Here is a 16,429-nt window from a genome sequence, read left to right on the forward strand (position 1 = left end):
GTGAGCTGGTCGTGAGCTAAGCACGCTGGTTCAAGGATTTATGCCACCATTCAAAGTTGAGATACAATAAAGGCCCAAAGAAAGTGACAGAGAACTGTTAGTCCCTCAGTCGTGTCTGACTCTTTGCCACCCCATGGACTGTAGCCCACCAGGCTCCTCTGTTGATGGAATTCTCCAGGCAAGAATACTGGAGTGAGTCGCCACTTCCTTCCCAGGGGAACTTCCCAACCCAGGCATGGAACCCAGGTCTCCTGCATTACAGGCAGATTCTTTCCTGAATCATGGCCTTAGCCACCAGGGAAGCCCCAGTGGGCTTCAACAATCCTGGTGCTTGAAGGCCGGTCTGCCAGGTGGGGCGTGGCAGTGCTGCCAACCCCTAGGGGGCCACACTTTCCTAGGACCCTGCGGCACTAGCAGAGCCAGATGTGTTTCCAGCTCAGCCCTCTTTCCATTATGGCCACCAAGTTACAAACATTTAACCAAAGGGATTTGGAAATACATATTTAAGAGAAAAAAGGTAATGCTGAAAAAGGCTGCGTCTCTAGTTACTGCTGAGTGCTGATCTGTACTGCTGACTATGTGGCCTAGTTTAAGACAGTCTGAGAGTCCCCGCTCTCAGTGAACAATTCTGTTAATCCATCTAGGCATTTCTAACCTGTGAAAAGGAGATAACACACAGCATCCCATGACTGTGGTTAAGGACACTGTCTGGCACAAAGGTAGCCGGCTGTACAGTGACTATTATAAATGGCATTTATTCCCCAAGTCTATTTTTAGAGTCACACATCATCTGTTTGAAGTATGAGCTTATCTCCTTTGCTAGGGAAATCTGATAACTTCTTGTTCCTGATGTTGCCATTTCCAACCCATTTCTAAGATACCCCAAGCAATAAATGTGTCATTGGTGTTTTAGAATAATTACCTGCAAGCTGTTGTTCAGCAAATCAAAGTCACTGTATCTCCTAACAATCTGTAAGAAAGAAAACAGCGGTGTTTTGATTCAGCACAAACCATCAGTTTTCATTTCCTTATTTAATACTTATTGGCGTTCTAGAGTCAAGGCACTTGCACCAAGGGTGGCAGGGCTTATACCTGGAGCCTAACTTGTTTCACTTGGCAGCCCCAGAAAACAGACCGAGCAGTGGCCCAGAGTTGGCTGGGCCGTGGGAAACTGGCTAATGCCAGCCAAATTCGCAAGATGCCAAGAGGTAAGAGAGAAGGATGATGTTTTGAGGGTGAATAGCCCTTTAATTTTTTTTTTTAATTACCTAGGCACCTAGTTAACTAGAAAGATGAGTTAATAATTTACCAAAAGAAAAAAAGTTTAACTGAACATGAAAACAAAGTAAATGGATGTAGACAGTTTTGAAGCTCTTCCATCTTTGCCCTGAATAACGCTGCCCCTCTCTGAGATCACAGCAGTTTAGAGGCTGGATGCACCTGCCAGCACCACCCTTCACCAACTCGCCTCCTGGCAACAGTCCACACCCACTGTCCACGCCTTTTCTCTTAGTTATGCTGGTGCCACTGATTATGCCACAGCAAATTACACTAGCTTTTCAGTCAGAGGGGAAGGAAGCTCTCTGGCTTTCAAATAGTTTTTCTAATGTTTATTGATGATTCTCAAATATTAGCATGCAGAACTACTTGGAGATCATTGAGGACCCTACCCACCCAAAGGGAAACAAATTCAGGAGGTTAAGTATCTACATTTTTATTAAGTATTCCCCAGGCCTCTTAAGCACTGGATTTACAAGACTACATATAAGGTTGATTTTTCTGGTAGGACACTGTCCTTGGGCCTGCTTGGCATACATATATATCAAAAAGTTAAACATGGGGCCATACCTAATAATTGCAAGGGAGCAAAAGGTGGCGTAGAGAATACTTGAATTCTAACCTTGTTCCGTCATGGACTTCAGTGTGATCTTGGACTAGCTACTTGACTTTTGAATGTAAAATGGGGCTAATGTGATGGCACAGAACTGGCTTTAATGGGCTCAGTGAATTAACGTGCTTGAGCCAGTGCCTAACAATAAACGCTCAGTTCAGTTCAGTCTCTCAGTCGTGTCTGACTCTTTGCGACCCCATGGACTGCAGCACACCATGTTTCCCTGTCCATCACCAACTCCAGGAGCTTGTTCAAACTCACGTCCATCAAGTCTGTGATGTTATAATTATTCCAACTAAAAGTAGTTAGAATTTTCAGGCAAATACAAGACTAAGTACAGGCCTTTGAGGTCAAAGACTGCTTAAGGTGAGAGGTAAGGTTCAAGCCGGGCTGTGAAGGACAAGGTAAGATTTTTGGAAGATGGAACACAGAAGTCATTATAATTACTACAACAGGAAAGAAATGGCTCCTGTATAGAATTCAGCCACTCTCTGCAAGTCAACTGGGATGGAAAGGACCTCTAGATCTATATAGTAAGTTCTCTTTCTCTGAGGCCAACCATCAGGAAAGCAGGCCTTGGAGCTGTATACAGACATTGCCCGTGGTCAGTGCGGGACCTAGCCCTAGAAACTGCCCATGACTAGATTTAAGAGTCCATGAAATGCAGCATCCGAACTGCATGATGTCTAGGGCACGATCTCATCTTTCAAACTGGTGAACTGACTACTAACCTGCCCTACCCACACCATGGCTTCAGGGGAGGAGGCTTGAATTATTCAACAGGAGGAACAAAACAAGTCAGTTGCCTACTCTGCTTACTCTGTGTCCAACTGGGGAACACATTCCTAATCTCTTTGGTAACATCATACATGAATTAAAGCAAACAACTGAGAACAGAAAAGCCTTTTGTAAGAGATGTCCTAGATCTAAAGTTTTATAAAAGAAATACAATGTATATTTATGTGTGTTTTAGTTTTTGCAGATTTTTAGATGATTCCCGGCCAGAATTTTGTTTAAATATTTTTCCTGTGACAAAAAAAAAAAAAAAAAAAGCTTACCTGCCAGCTATTTTCTGCAGAAATTCCTCTTTGTACCCGAATGATATATTCCTAAAAAAGAAGGACAAAAAGTCTCTATTATAAAACCCAAATCAGAGGATCAAAAATATGATGTGAAAGCATCAGATAGAGTAAACTTCAGAAAAGATTACTAGAGACAGAGAGGGGCATAAAGATAAAAGGGTAATCTCATAGCAGGACACAGCAGTCTTGTGGCGTGTAGGATCCCAGTTTCCCAGCCAGGGATGAACCCGCACCCCCTGCATTAAAAGCATGGAGTCTTAACCACTGGACCACCAGGGAAGTCCCCAAGACACAGCAATCTTGAATGTGTATCACATTCAAGCACCAGAGCTGTAAAACATGTGAAACAAAAACTGACAAGGACTGGAAGAAGAAATAGACGAATACATCATCAGAGTCGGAGATTTCAACACCTCTCCCGCAGCAACTGATAGAACAACAGAAACCCATAAGGACAGAGAAGAATTCAACAAAACCACTAATGATGAAAAATTAAACAACAGTTGATCTCAGCAAACAATGAAAATTTTTATTGAAGACCTGGGGACTATTACCCAGGAGACATTCTTTCAAAAAGCTCTTGAGGACTGTTGGGCCTGTTAGAGGTCAAGGCACAGTTCCACAAGTTTTGCAGACAAACAGTCATTCATCAAATGACATATCAACCGTTTACACAACCCAGATCTGCAGGTAAGAAACAAGTCATACAAAGCAAGTCGTGATCACGGTGACTTCTTACTAGAATGAGAAAGAATGTTGTTTCCTAAACAGGTCTAGTTAATGCAGAAGCAGAATACATACTATAGGGGAGGGCTCTGGGAGGCCGAAATGGGCTGAAAGAAATTTTACATCTCATTTTTTTCTTGTCCTGCCATAAAATATGAACTTCATTTCATCACCATCAACCAACAAATGTAATCAGCATTTATAGAACACTCCATTCGACAATCGCAGAATACACATTCCTTTCAAGAGGATATACAGATGGCAAATAAGCACAGAAAAAGATATTCAACATTACCAGTCATCAATCAAATGCAAAGTAAGACTACAGTGAGATATCACTGTATTTCTATCAGAATACCTCAAACAAAAAAATAATGGTAACACCAAATGCTGGCTAGGGAAATAGCCAAATAGGGAAACTGGATCACATAAATCAATGGTGGGAATTTTAAATGGCACTGAAACTCTATAATATGGTTTGGCAACTTTCTTTTTTTTTTTTTTTAATTAAAACATGCAGCTATCATTATGACCCAACTGCACTCCTGGACATTCATTCCAGAGAAACAAAAACTTATATCTATACAGTAACTTATACATGAATGTTCACAGCTATTTTATTGGTAATAGCCCCAAAGTAGAAAAGCCAGATGTCTTTAAACAGGTGTACGTTTAAACTTCACCACTTCCATACCAGGGAATACTACTTGGCAACAAAAATGAACGAACCATTGATACGTGCAACAAACTAGATGAATCTCTGGAGGATCCTGTGTGTGAGTGCTTAGTCGCTCAGTCACGTCAGACTCTTCGACCCCATGGACTGTAGCCCACCAGACTCCTCTGTCCATGAGGATTATACAGCCAGGCATACTGAAGTAGGTCACCATGCCCTCCTCCAGGGGATCTTCCCAACCCAGGGATCAAACTCAGGTCTCCCCCACCGCAGGCAGATTCTTTACCAGCTGAGCCACCAGGGAAGCCCGTCTGGAGGATTACATGGAGTGAAAAGACAATCCCCAAAGATTATAAAGTACATGTCTTCACTTAGACAATATTTATGAAGTGACAGAATCACAGATATGGAGAACAGCCTATTGGTTGTCAACAGTTATGGCTGGGGTAGCAGGCTGTGTGTGGAAGGGAATCAGGTGTGACTACAGAAGGGCAAGGTGATGTGCTATGGTCTGAATGTCTCGGTCCCCACAAGGTTCACATATTGAAATACTAACTCCCCAAAATGATGGTATTAAAAAGTGGGAGGACCTTTGGGAGTTACTTAGGTCATGAGAGCAAACCCCTCAAGAATGGGATTAGCACCCTTACAAGAGAGGCTCCAGAGGGGTCCCTCACCCCTTCCAGCACATGGGATCGTTTGAGAAGGTGCTAGCTCTGAACCAGGAAGAGGACCATCAGAAGGCAGCCATGCTCGCACCTTAGTCTTGGACTCTCAGCCTCCTGAACCATGAGAAACGAATCCATTGTGGACAGGCCACTCAGTTTATGGCATTTTGTTAGAGCAGTCCGAATGGACTAAGACATGAGCATGTCTGGGCCGATGGAAAGGTGCTGTATTTTCACTGGTCAATGTTAATATTTTGGTTGTGATATCATATCAAGTTTAGCCAGACATTACCAATGACAAACTCGATAACAGATATATGGGATCTCTGCAATGTTTCTTACAATTGTACGTGAATGTGCAATTATCTCAAATGTAAAAAATTAACCTTAGGCATTCAAAATTAGTTTAGTAGAATCACAGGACTAAGATCAATGATTTTTCCTGCTCAAAGTCTGCATATAAGCTTTTCCGTTAGAAAAGGCTATGGTTAAGAAAACAGGTAAAAAGGTAGTATAGGTATGCAGTGATAGCATTTTCCAAAGAAACCAAATTCAGTGACACCTCCCCCTCCTCCCAAGCTGCCTGATCATTGGAAGCTGCCTGATCCTGGGGAGCAAGGAGAAGCGAGAGAGTTAAAAATACCATTCCCAAGACTTGCTAAATCAGAATCTACAAGATAGAAATTAGGAATCAGAAGTTTTCATAGCTTCCCCAGGTAAGCAAATAAGCAGGAAACAAGAGACCTCGCTCAGCCTTCTGTTTACACACACAGGGACTTATGATGAAGCACAGAAAAAAACAGAGACTTTTTTTTCCTCAAATACTCAGAATTGTTTTAACATTTTGGGATGCTATGATTCAGGTATTACTCACAGTAACTACTCAACAAATGTTTAATCAACATGGGACTCAACAAATCCTTTCTACTGAATTAATTCTGAATTAAAAAGGTTATGTAGAAAATAAAGCCAAATAAGCCTTGTTAACTTGGCAGCTGAATTTAAAAATAAATCTTATTACACTATCATTCATTTCCACTCTGTTTAGTTTGCAAAGGTTGATAAAGTTCACATAAGCAGAAATTTCTGCCTACTCTGGACTATGTTAAGAATGGTACATTCAACAATATCCACTCAATTACGAGTGAATCAACTACATGGCTGGCATCCTGCTGAGCTGGTTTCATGTCAGGTTATCATATAAATATTCCAAAATTGGCTTGTGTAGTATGGCAAATCTCTTAAGCAATATGTCAATGCAATTATTTCTGAATACATAAAGATAAAATGCTAAAAATACCTGGCTTTCTTGTATTTGGAGATCAGTCTGTTAGCTCTGACATTTTCTTCTTTTCTCCGGGTTCTCTTACTGGAGATTGTCTGGGCTTTTACATTCTTATAGTAAAGTTAAAATCAGCACATATAATTGAGCACTTCCAAACAACCACATGCAAACAAGTTTTGATGTTCAAATTGGGGGGAACTGTTATTTCTCGAAAATCACTTCAAGCATCCATTGCTTCACTATGATCTGTCAGAGGAATAACACTAACTTTCAAGGGCTTCCCTGGTGGCTCAGTGGTAAAAAATTCGCCTGCCAATGCAGGAGACACAGGTTCTATCCCTGATCGGGGATGATTCCACATCCTACAGAGCAACTAAGCCTGTGCACCACAAGTACTCAGCCTGCGTGCGGGAGCCCCAGAGCCGCAACTGCTGAGCCCACGTGCAACGACTACTGGCTCCCGCAAGCCTAGAGCCCATGCTCTGCCACAAGAGAAGCCACTGCAATGAGAAGCCCGTGCATCGTGCCCGCAGAGCAGCCCACAGTCCACAACTAGAGCAAAGGCCGTACAGCAGGGAAGGCCCAGCACAGTCAGAAATAAATAAACAAAGTGCAGTTCAATGCTGAGCCCTTGGTAGATGCGAAATAAACACTGCTGTCCTGCTTGATACACTTTGAGTTTAAACTTTAGACCTGTGTTTTACAAAGATGTTGCTGCAGATGATAAACATCAATTAAGCAGTTATCATGTCCCAATCCCTGTGCTTTTGTTCATGCTAGGGGTATAACTCCCACAGTTTGACTCCAATCTTCCCTTTGTAGATACACAGTTTAGGGGTTTTGTTTTGTAATTTGGCTATAAAATGGCATGCAATAATGTTGGGGGAAAGCATTTGGCAAAAGGAAAGCAATAACTACAAGATGGGGCTGGGATCCTGAGGTCAGAGGGGTCTCCCTGGTAGCTCAGTTGGTAAAAAAAATCCACCTGTAATGCAGGAGACCCCACTTCGATTTCTGGATCAGGAAAATCCCCTGGAGAAGAGATAGGCTACCCACTCCAGTATTCTTGGGCTTCCCTGGTGGCTCAGCTGGTAAAGAATCTGCCTGCAATGCAAGAGACCTGGGTTCGATCCCTGGGTTGGGAAGACCCCCTAGAGAGGGGAATGGCTGCTCACTCCAGTATTCTGGCCTGGAGAAATCCATGGACTCTATAGTCCATGGGGTCACAAATAGTCAGACTGGGATGTCCTCAAATGACATCCTAATTAATGTTTCTGCCAAGACACTCTTTATGTTGACATCAGTGTTTTTTCCCAAAGAAGGTAGATCTGCCCCAGAGATCTGGCAATGCCTAGAGACATCTCTGGGTGTCACAGGATGAAGAAATGCTACGGGAAGCTGAAAGCTAGAGGCCAGAGATGCTGCTAAACATGTACGAGGCACACGGGACAGCCTCACAACAAGAGACACCCTGGCCCTACATGTCGACAGTGCTGATCGAGAACCCCAGGTCCAGATTCATCGAGTGAAACAGGTCACTCCAGTCCACGGAGGCTGGGGATGCAGCGGGTGGGAGAGTTAGCTCTGTCATCGCCTGTCCTCTCCTGCAGCCGGCTGCACAGCAACACCATGGGTGACACGCGCACACCCGCCAGAGGGCTTGCTTAATCACCCGTAGCCTCAGAAACCTCGCTGCGCTTCCCCCGTAAACACACATAAAGACACCTAAAGGCTCCAGTGTTGCCCTCAGGCCCCATCTGCCGTGTGGTTACGGACAGAGAAAGACAGTGGGATATTGGTAAGCGTGATTTTGCTCAGAACTATGTTCATTCCACTTGAAAGGAGCAAGTTCATCCCTAAATATTAAAAAAAAAAAATTTTTTTTTTTCAGAGTGCCTGAATGTCACCACCAAGCCCTACTGAAAGGAAATGCCTTCACCTCAAATCCCTGATTTGTAAAGCAAACAGCACAGCTGTTCTACTGCTGCTACCAGGCTGAAGCTCTGATGGAAACCGAGAGAAGAGAGCCCTGGAGACCAGCAGAAGCCCAACATTTGAAGGCAGGCTTCCACCTCCAGAGCTGCAGTCAGCAGCCCAGAATCTCTCAGTGCATCACCTCCCTCTCTGCCACCCTCTCTGATGTGGAACAGAACCTGCAGGCTCTGGAAGCGATGACAGACACTGGCACAGACGGGAGAGCTCAGAGCCCTGCGGGGTGGCTCTGCATCACACAGACCCATGCCGGCTGCCCGGGCTGCCATCTGCAGCCACTTCCCCAAAGGGCCTCCTTCCTGCTCCTCTTCAGGACACCACATCCCTTTATCTTGGCCGGGGGTGGCGGGGGTGGTGGTGGCTGCCCTGCAGAGAGCCCGAGCATGTGAGCATCGCAGCAAGTCAGTGGGGGGCTGAAGTTTTTCAATCTGGAAAGGCACTGGGACCACATGACTTCTGACTTAAGCTTGGGGACAGAAGATAGAATTGCCATAGATAAGCACTGATCTTGTGGCAGAAGCTCTGCTAAAACGGAATCAGCAAAATTAAGTGAGCTGTCCAAGGCTGCACAGCTGGGAAGCTGCTGATTGGGAGCTGGAACCCACATCATTGATTCCTTGGACTTTCCAACCTACCAGACATGGCTGGCAACCCCCAGGGCCCTGGGGATGTCCTGAGCCTGGCTCTTTCTGCAGTCCTGAATGATGGGGGTCCTCACCAGTCTGGGGAACTCATATGGACTTATTCTGAGGGGGCAGGGGCAGGAGCTGTCATTTCCACAAGAGTTGATCAATGCCCCCAATGTAAGCATTTCCCCAATAAGCATCCTCACTGACATTTTGTATTTCCTGAGTTTCCGAAAAGATACTCAAGATTTTACTGCACTGTAGCTGCTATTCAAAGTTGCATCAGTGTGATGAGATTTCAGGAAAAACTAGGGAGGAAAACTTACTTTGGCCCCAAATTACTTTAGTGAGGCTACAATCACCGACCACTTTGAAAGAAGTGTGTAAAAGAAGCTAAAGTCAAAACTTAAAGCCAAACGTCAAATCCGCTGAATCAACAGCATTTTTCTCTTGCTGTTAGGCACAACAATCAGATTCACTGAGACTCAGAGCACAGAGAACAGGAAGCTGTTTGGAGGTATTTCACTTGTCAGTGTTTCTACTTCTCTACCTCTATGCAGAGGGTCCCAACCCTGCTACATTCTAGAATCGCCCAGAGAACTTAAAAAAAAAAAGATACCCATGCTTTGACACTACCTCCCAGAGATTCTGATTTAACGTGTTTGGGCTGAGGCACAGGCATTCAGTTCAGCTGCTCAGTCATGCCCGACTCTTTGCGACCCCATGAACGGCAGCACGCCAAGCCTCTCTGTCCATCACCAACTCTTGGAATCCACCCAAACCCATGTCCATCGAGTCAGTGATGATATCCAACCATCTCATCCTCTGTTGTCCCCTTCTCCTCCTGCCCTCAATCTTTACAGCCTCAGGGTCTTTTCAAATGAGTCAGCGCTTTGCATCAGGTGGCCAAAGTATTGGAGTTTCAGCTTCAGCATCAGTCCTTCCAATGAACACTCAGGACTGATCTCCTTTAGGATGGACTGGTTGGATCTCCTTGCAGTCCAAGGAACTCTCAAGCGTCTACTCCAACATTACAGTTCAAAAGCATCAGTTCTTTGGCACTCAGCTTCCTTTATAGTCCAACTCTCACATCCATACATGACCACTGGAAAAACCACAGCCTTGACTAGACGGACCTTTGTTGGCAAAGTAATGTCTCTGCTTTATAATATGCTGTTTAGGTTGGTCATAACTTGTCTTTCAAGGAGTAAGCATCTTTTAATTTCATGGCTGCAATCACCATCTGCAGTGATTTGGAGCCCAGAAAAATAAAGTCAGCCACTGTTTCCACTGTTTCCCCATCTATTTCCCATGAAGTGATGGGACCAGATGCCATGATCTTAGTTTTCTGAATGTTGAGCTTTAAGCCTACTTTTTCACTCTCCTCTTTCACTTTTATCAAGCGGCTCTTTAGCTCCTCTTCACTTTCTGCCATAAGGGTGGTGTCATCTGCATATCTGAGGTTATTGATATTTCTCCCGGCAATCTTGATTCCAACTTGTGCTTCTTCCAGCCCAGCATTTCTCATGACGTACTCTGCATAGAAGTTATATAAGCAGGATGACAATATACAGCCTTGACATACTCCTTTTCCCTATTTGGAACCAGTCTGTTGTTCCATGTCCAGTTCTAACTGTTGCTTCCCGACCTGCATACAGGTTTCTCAAGAGGCAGGTCAGGTGGTCTGGTATTCCCATCTCTCTCAAATTTTCCAGTTTACTGTGATCCACACAGTCAAAGGCTTTGGCATAGTCAATAAAGCAGAAATAGATGTTTTTCTGGAACTCTCTTGCTTTTTCCATGATGCAGCAGATGTTGGAAATTTGATCTCTGGTTCCTTTGCCTTTTCTAAAACAAGCTTGAACATCTGGAAGTTCACGGTTCACGTACTGCTGAAGTCTGGCTTGGAGAATTTTAAGCATCACTTTACTAGCATGTGAGATGAGTGCAATTGTGCAGTAGTTTGAGCATTCTTTGGCATTGCCTTTCTTTGGGATGGGAATGAAAACTGACCTTTTCCAGTCCTGTGGCCACTGCTGAGTTTTCCAAATTTGCTGGCATATTGAGCGCAGCACTTTCACAGCATCATCTTTCAGGATTTGAAATAGCTCCACTGGAATTTCATCACCTTCACTAGCTTTGTTTGTAGTGATGCTTCACAAGATCCACTTGACTTCACATTCCAGGATGTCTGACTCTAGGTGAGTGATCACACCATCATGATTATCTGGGTCGTGAAGATCTTTTTTGTACAGTTCTTCTGTGTATTCTTGCCACCTCTTCTTAATATCTTCTGCTTCTGTTAGGTCCCTACCATTTCTGTCCTTTATTGAGCACATCTTTGCATGAAATGTTCCCTTTGTATCTCTAATTTTCTTGAAAAGATCTCTAGTCTTTCCCATTCTCTTGTTTTCCTCTATTTCTTTGCATTGATCACTGAGGAAGGCTTTTTTATCTCTCCTTGCTATTCTTTGGAACTCTGCATTCAAATGGGTGTATCTTTTCTTTTCTCCTTTGCTTTTCACTTCCCTTCTTTTCACAGCTATTTGTAAGGCCTCCCCAGATAGCCATTTTGCTTTTTGGCATTTCTTTTTCTTGGGGATGGTCTTGATTGCTGTCTCCTGTACAATGTCACAAACCTCCGTCCATAGTTCATCAGGCACTCTATCAGATCTAGTCCCTTAAATCTATTTCTCACTTCCACTGTATAATCATAAGGGATTTGATTTAGGTCATACCTAAATGGTCTAGTGGTTTTCTCCACTTTCTTCAATTTCAGTCTGTATTTGGCAATAAGGAGTTCATGATCCGAGCCATAGTCAGCTCCCGGTCTTGTTTTTGCTGACTGTATAAAGCTTCTCCATCTTTGGCTGCAAAGAATATAATCAATCTGATTTCGGTGTCGACAATCTGGTGATGTTCGTGTGCAGAGTCTTCTCTTGTGTTGTTGGAAGAGGGCGTTTGCTATGACCAGTGTGTTCTCTTGGCAGAACTCTATTAGCCTTTGCTCTGCTTCATTCTATACTCCATGGCCAAATTTGCCTGTTACTCCAGGTGTTCCCTGACTTCCTTGCTGGGCGGCCGCAATGGCGCAGGAGCGCAGTGGCTGTGGCTAAGAGGAGCTACCCTGCGCAGGAGGTCAGAGACAGCGGCCTAGAGGAGCTACCCTGCATCCCGAGGTAAGGAGCCGTGGCTGCACTTTGCTGGAGCAGCTGTGAAAACAGACCCCTACATTCAAGGTAAGAGAAACCCAAGTAAGATGGTAGGCACTGAGACAGGCGATCAGAGGGCAGACAGACTGAAACCACAATCACAGACAACTAGCCAATCTGATCACATGGACCACAGCCTTGTCTAACTCAATGAAACTAAGCCATGCCATGTGGGGCCACCCAAGATGGATGGGTCATAGTGGAGAGTTCTGACAGAATGTGGTCCATTGGAGAAGGGAATGGCAAACCACTTCAGTATTCTTGCCTTGAGAACCCCATGAACAGTATGAAAAGGCAAAATGATAGGATACTGAAAGAGGAACTCCCCAGGTCGGTAGATGCCCAATATGCTACTGGAGATCAGTGGAGAAATAACTCCAGAAAGAATGAAGGGATGGAGCCAAAGCAAAAACAACACCCAGTTGTGGATGGGACTGGTGATGGAAGCAGGGTCCGATGCTGTAAAGACCAATATTGCATAGGAACCTGGAATGTCAGGTCCAAGAATCAAGGCAAATTGGAAGTGGTCAAACAGGAGGTGACAAGAGTGAACATCGACATTCTAGGAATCAGTGAACTAAAATGGACTGGAATGGGTGAAGTTAACTCAGATGACCATTATATCTACTACTTCGGGCAGGAATCCCTCAGAAGAAACAGAGTAGCCATCGTGGTCAGCAAAAGAGTCCGAAATGCAGTACTTGGATGCAATCTCAAAAACGACAGAATGATCTCTGTTCGTTTCCAAAGCAAACCATTCAATATCACGGTAATCCAAGTCTATGCCCCGACCAGTTAACGCTGAAGAAGCTGAAGTTGAACAGTTCTATGAAGACCTACGAGACCTTCTAGAACTAACACCCAAAAAAGATGTCTTTTCATTATAGAGGCACAGACATTAGTAGGTCTTAAAAGTTCCCCAGTGATTCCAATGTGCTGCCAGAGGCAAGAATCACTGTTCTAAAACCTTGTAGATAGGAAGCAGCTTCACGCTACAAAAAAACAAAAAAACAAAAAAACCCTCTCCTGAGAGGAAGGGAACCAGTGAACCAAGCACCCACCACAATTCACAGTGCCCTCTGCTCCCACTCCCAGCCCTCCCCACACCTCTTCGCAGGGACTCTCCTTTCTTCTTGGGTATGGGAGGTGCCTAACCTGAGCCCTCCAGCACTCCCCGCACAGTCCTGTGGTGGTGGCCCCACTCACGGGATTCACCAATGTCCCTTCAGGAAAGCAAGGAAGAAACAGGAAGCTTCATTTACAGCCAGGGGCAGTCTCTGAAACGATCAATACCTTGACTAGAAAACAGATTTGGGGTAGGAGGCCAGATCTGGGTCTCCAGTGACCAGGCACCACAGCACTCCCAGTTCACTGCCAGACCCCCCAGGGAATGCTGAGCACAAGTGACCCTGCTGGACACCCAACACTGTGCTACTTCCCTGGGCAGGAGCCTGCAGGGGCTCCCACTGGCCACAGGATAAAACCCAAACTCCACAGCCCGGCGTCCATGCTCTTCTATCACCTGCCCGAACTGTCCTAATCCTTTCTTTGTATTGATTCCTCCTCTACCTAATCAGACCCCGCAGAGCCTGAACACCCATTATTTACTTCTCTCCCTTTGCTCTTCTGCCGTCAAAACTTGGGACGTTCAGCATTTTAACCATATCAGGGTTATCTTTGTCCCATGTCTGTCTACGTCTGGGTAGGGAGTGTTTCTCTGACCGGACTGAGTTCTTCAAAGGCTAAAATCACACATTTCTCTGCATTCCAAACAGCACTCGGCACAAGGTCAGGCCGAGGGGCAGAAGCCCAGCGAAAGCTCAGTGGCGGGTGTCTGTTAACTGATCGCGTGCCCCTTCGGGGAACAGGTGGCATACTGCCACCCTCATGTGCACCCGCATCCAGCTAAAGTTTAAAAGCGCTCTCCAGAGAATCCCCACAATCTCCCAGGCCCTCAGACTTCATGAAAATCAATACACAGACCTGTGCTATCACAGTGATAGCAGGGCAGTGGGCGGCAGGGCCCCGCAGGACAGCAAGCTTCCTGAAGAAACTCTCACGGTTGCAGGACTTCCGCTCGGCGCGCAGGGCACCTGCCAGGCTGCTTACAATCCTTAATATTTCACCGAGAACGAATGATTACTCCTTGCTCTCTAGATAGTCATTACCATTGTTTCATCTGCAGATTTTCAGAGCTAGACTGTGCCTGTGCTTTAACTGCTGCGCAAGCCAATAATGTACAAAACCTGCCCCCAAACAAATTAAAGCATTACGGTTTTAATAAGGCATCTGTTGTCTATGACTGCATCCCGACGGCTGCCCTGCAGATCGGATCATCAGTACCATCTCCCTACATTCCATATACACGCATTAATATACGATATTTGTTTTCTCTTCCTGACTTACTTCACTCTGTATAACAGGCTCTAGGTTCATCCACCTCATTAGGACTGAGTGTGTGTTCTTCTTTATGACTATATTCCATGGTATTTGTGTACAGCTTCTTTGTCCGTTCATCTGTCAATGGGCATGTAGGACACTTCCATGTCCTAGCTGTTGTCAACAGTGCATATGTATGGAACCTAGAAAGACAGTGCTGATGAACCTATCTGCAGGGCAGCAGCGGAGATGCAGACATAGTGAACAGACTCGTGCACACAGTGTGGGAAGGAGAGGCCGGGACGAACTGAGAGAGCAGCATGGAAACACACAGATTACCATATGTAAAACAGATAGCCAGTAGGAATATGCTGTATAAGGCAGGGAGCTCAACCTGGCGCTCCAGACAACCTAGAGGGGTGAGGTGGGGTGGGAGGTGGGAGGGAGGCTCAAAACGGAGGGGACACATGTATACCCGTGGCTGATTCACGCTGATATGGCAGAAATGAACCCAATATTGTAAAGCAATTATTCTCCAATTAAAGAAACAAATATAGTAAAATAAATAAAGGCCAAAAAAAAAGGCATCTGAAGAATCACTGCTATGTTCACCTAAGTTTTGGCAACTGAGTGAAGTCAAGTGTATCTCCTTTTCAACCACATGAAATAAATTTCATTTAAAACCTAACTGGAAAAAAAACAAAACCTAACTGACTGAATCACGGAACCTTGTGCTTTAACTTTATGCAAAACAAAGTCTCCAGTTTCCACTCTGCGTTCACAGAAGGGACAAGGACCACGTCACAAACATGCTTTGATCCCGGAAATGAGAGTCAGAGTCCTTAAAAGAACGACTGCGCATGCGTCCTCCTCTTAGGCCTTTTGAAGCCCATGCTCTCCCCTTCCGGATGGTCGGATGGTCTGCCGGGGGAGCTGGTCTCTACGCTGACTTCAAAGACAGTCCACGTTCCAGCCAGGAGAGATACTGCAAAGCAGCGTTCAAAAATGCTTTTGACTTCAGACACGACTACAGGATGGATACGGTGTTTTAATCAGCAGTTCCTATAGCTGCTCTCTAGTACAGAGACCCCAAAATGACACCAAAACCATTACATAATTTGCTAGGATTGAAACTCATGAATTCCATCTTACATCAAAGCAAAGAAAATAAACCCTAGAAAATCTGAAGACTCAATTAAATAGTAATTAAAAATGAAATAAGACCTTTGCTTGTTCAATAGCCCTCACATGTCTTAGGCCAATGCCCTAAAAGGGTAGAAACAGATGCAGAGAACATGAAGTCAGAATCACACACAACATATTTAACTAGCTAGAAAACACAAACACACACATTCTGATCTGGCTGGCGATCGTGACTTTTATGTGGGTTCTGGTGTCTCAGATGGCCAACTTCTCACCCCTCATACTCTCAGCTGCTACCAACCTAGGGACCAGGGCAGAAGCACTCATCTTCCTCGGGCTGCTTCTTGCTCTATCCTCGCTTGCCACTGCCTGGAAGCCAGGCCACCCCAAATTCTTCTAGCCGGTCACTGTGTGGTGATAAGCCACAACCAGGGGCCTCAGGGGAAGGCACAGCAGCTCTCTGCCACTTACCAGTTTTGTTAGCCAACTCCTCTGAGCCTCGGTTTCCTCATCTGCAAGATCATACCTTTCCAACAGGGCCGTGGCGAACATTCAGTGACATCGTGTACTTAGAGCAGCCAGCACAAAGGCTGGCTTTCTAACTGTTTCCTTTCCTGATTAAAAACAGTGAAGGACTTCCCTGGGTGGCTCAGTGGCTGAGGCTCCTGATGCAGGGGGCACCGGTTCAATCCCTAGTGAGGCAGCCAGATCCCACATGACACAACCAAGACCCGGTGTGCGTGCAGGCT

General features: G+C 45.0%; 1 protein-coding gene across 7 annotated transcripts in view; it reads right to left on the reverse strand.

The window, feature by feature from the left end:
* PXK (PX domain containing serine/threonine kinase like) overlaps positions 1-16,429 on the reverse strand; it is an 82,233-nt gene that overhangs the window by 52,023 nt on the left and 13,781 nt on the right. For all 7 annotated transcript variants that reach the window (XM_018066767.1, XM_018066766.1, XM_018066768.1 and 4 more), the window contains exons 2-3: positions 2,950-3,000; positions 923-970 (exon numbers count right to left, since the gene is read on the reverse strand). In XM_018066767.1, the coding sequence (XP_017922256.1) occupies positions 923-970; positions 2,950-3,000 (99 nt within the window). The remainder of the gene's footprint in view (positions 1-922; positions 971-2,949; positions 3,001-16,429) is intronic.

The sequence above is a fragment of the Capra hircus genome, chromosome 22 (genome assembly GCF_001704415.2).
Source record: "Capra hircus breed San Clemente chromosome 22, ASM170441v1, whole genome shotgun sequence".
NCBI classification, from domain to species: Eukaryota; Metazoa; Chordata; class Mammalia; order Artiodactyla; family Bovidae; genus Capra; species Capra hircus.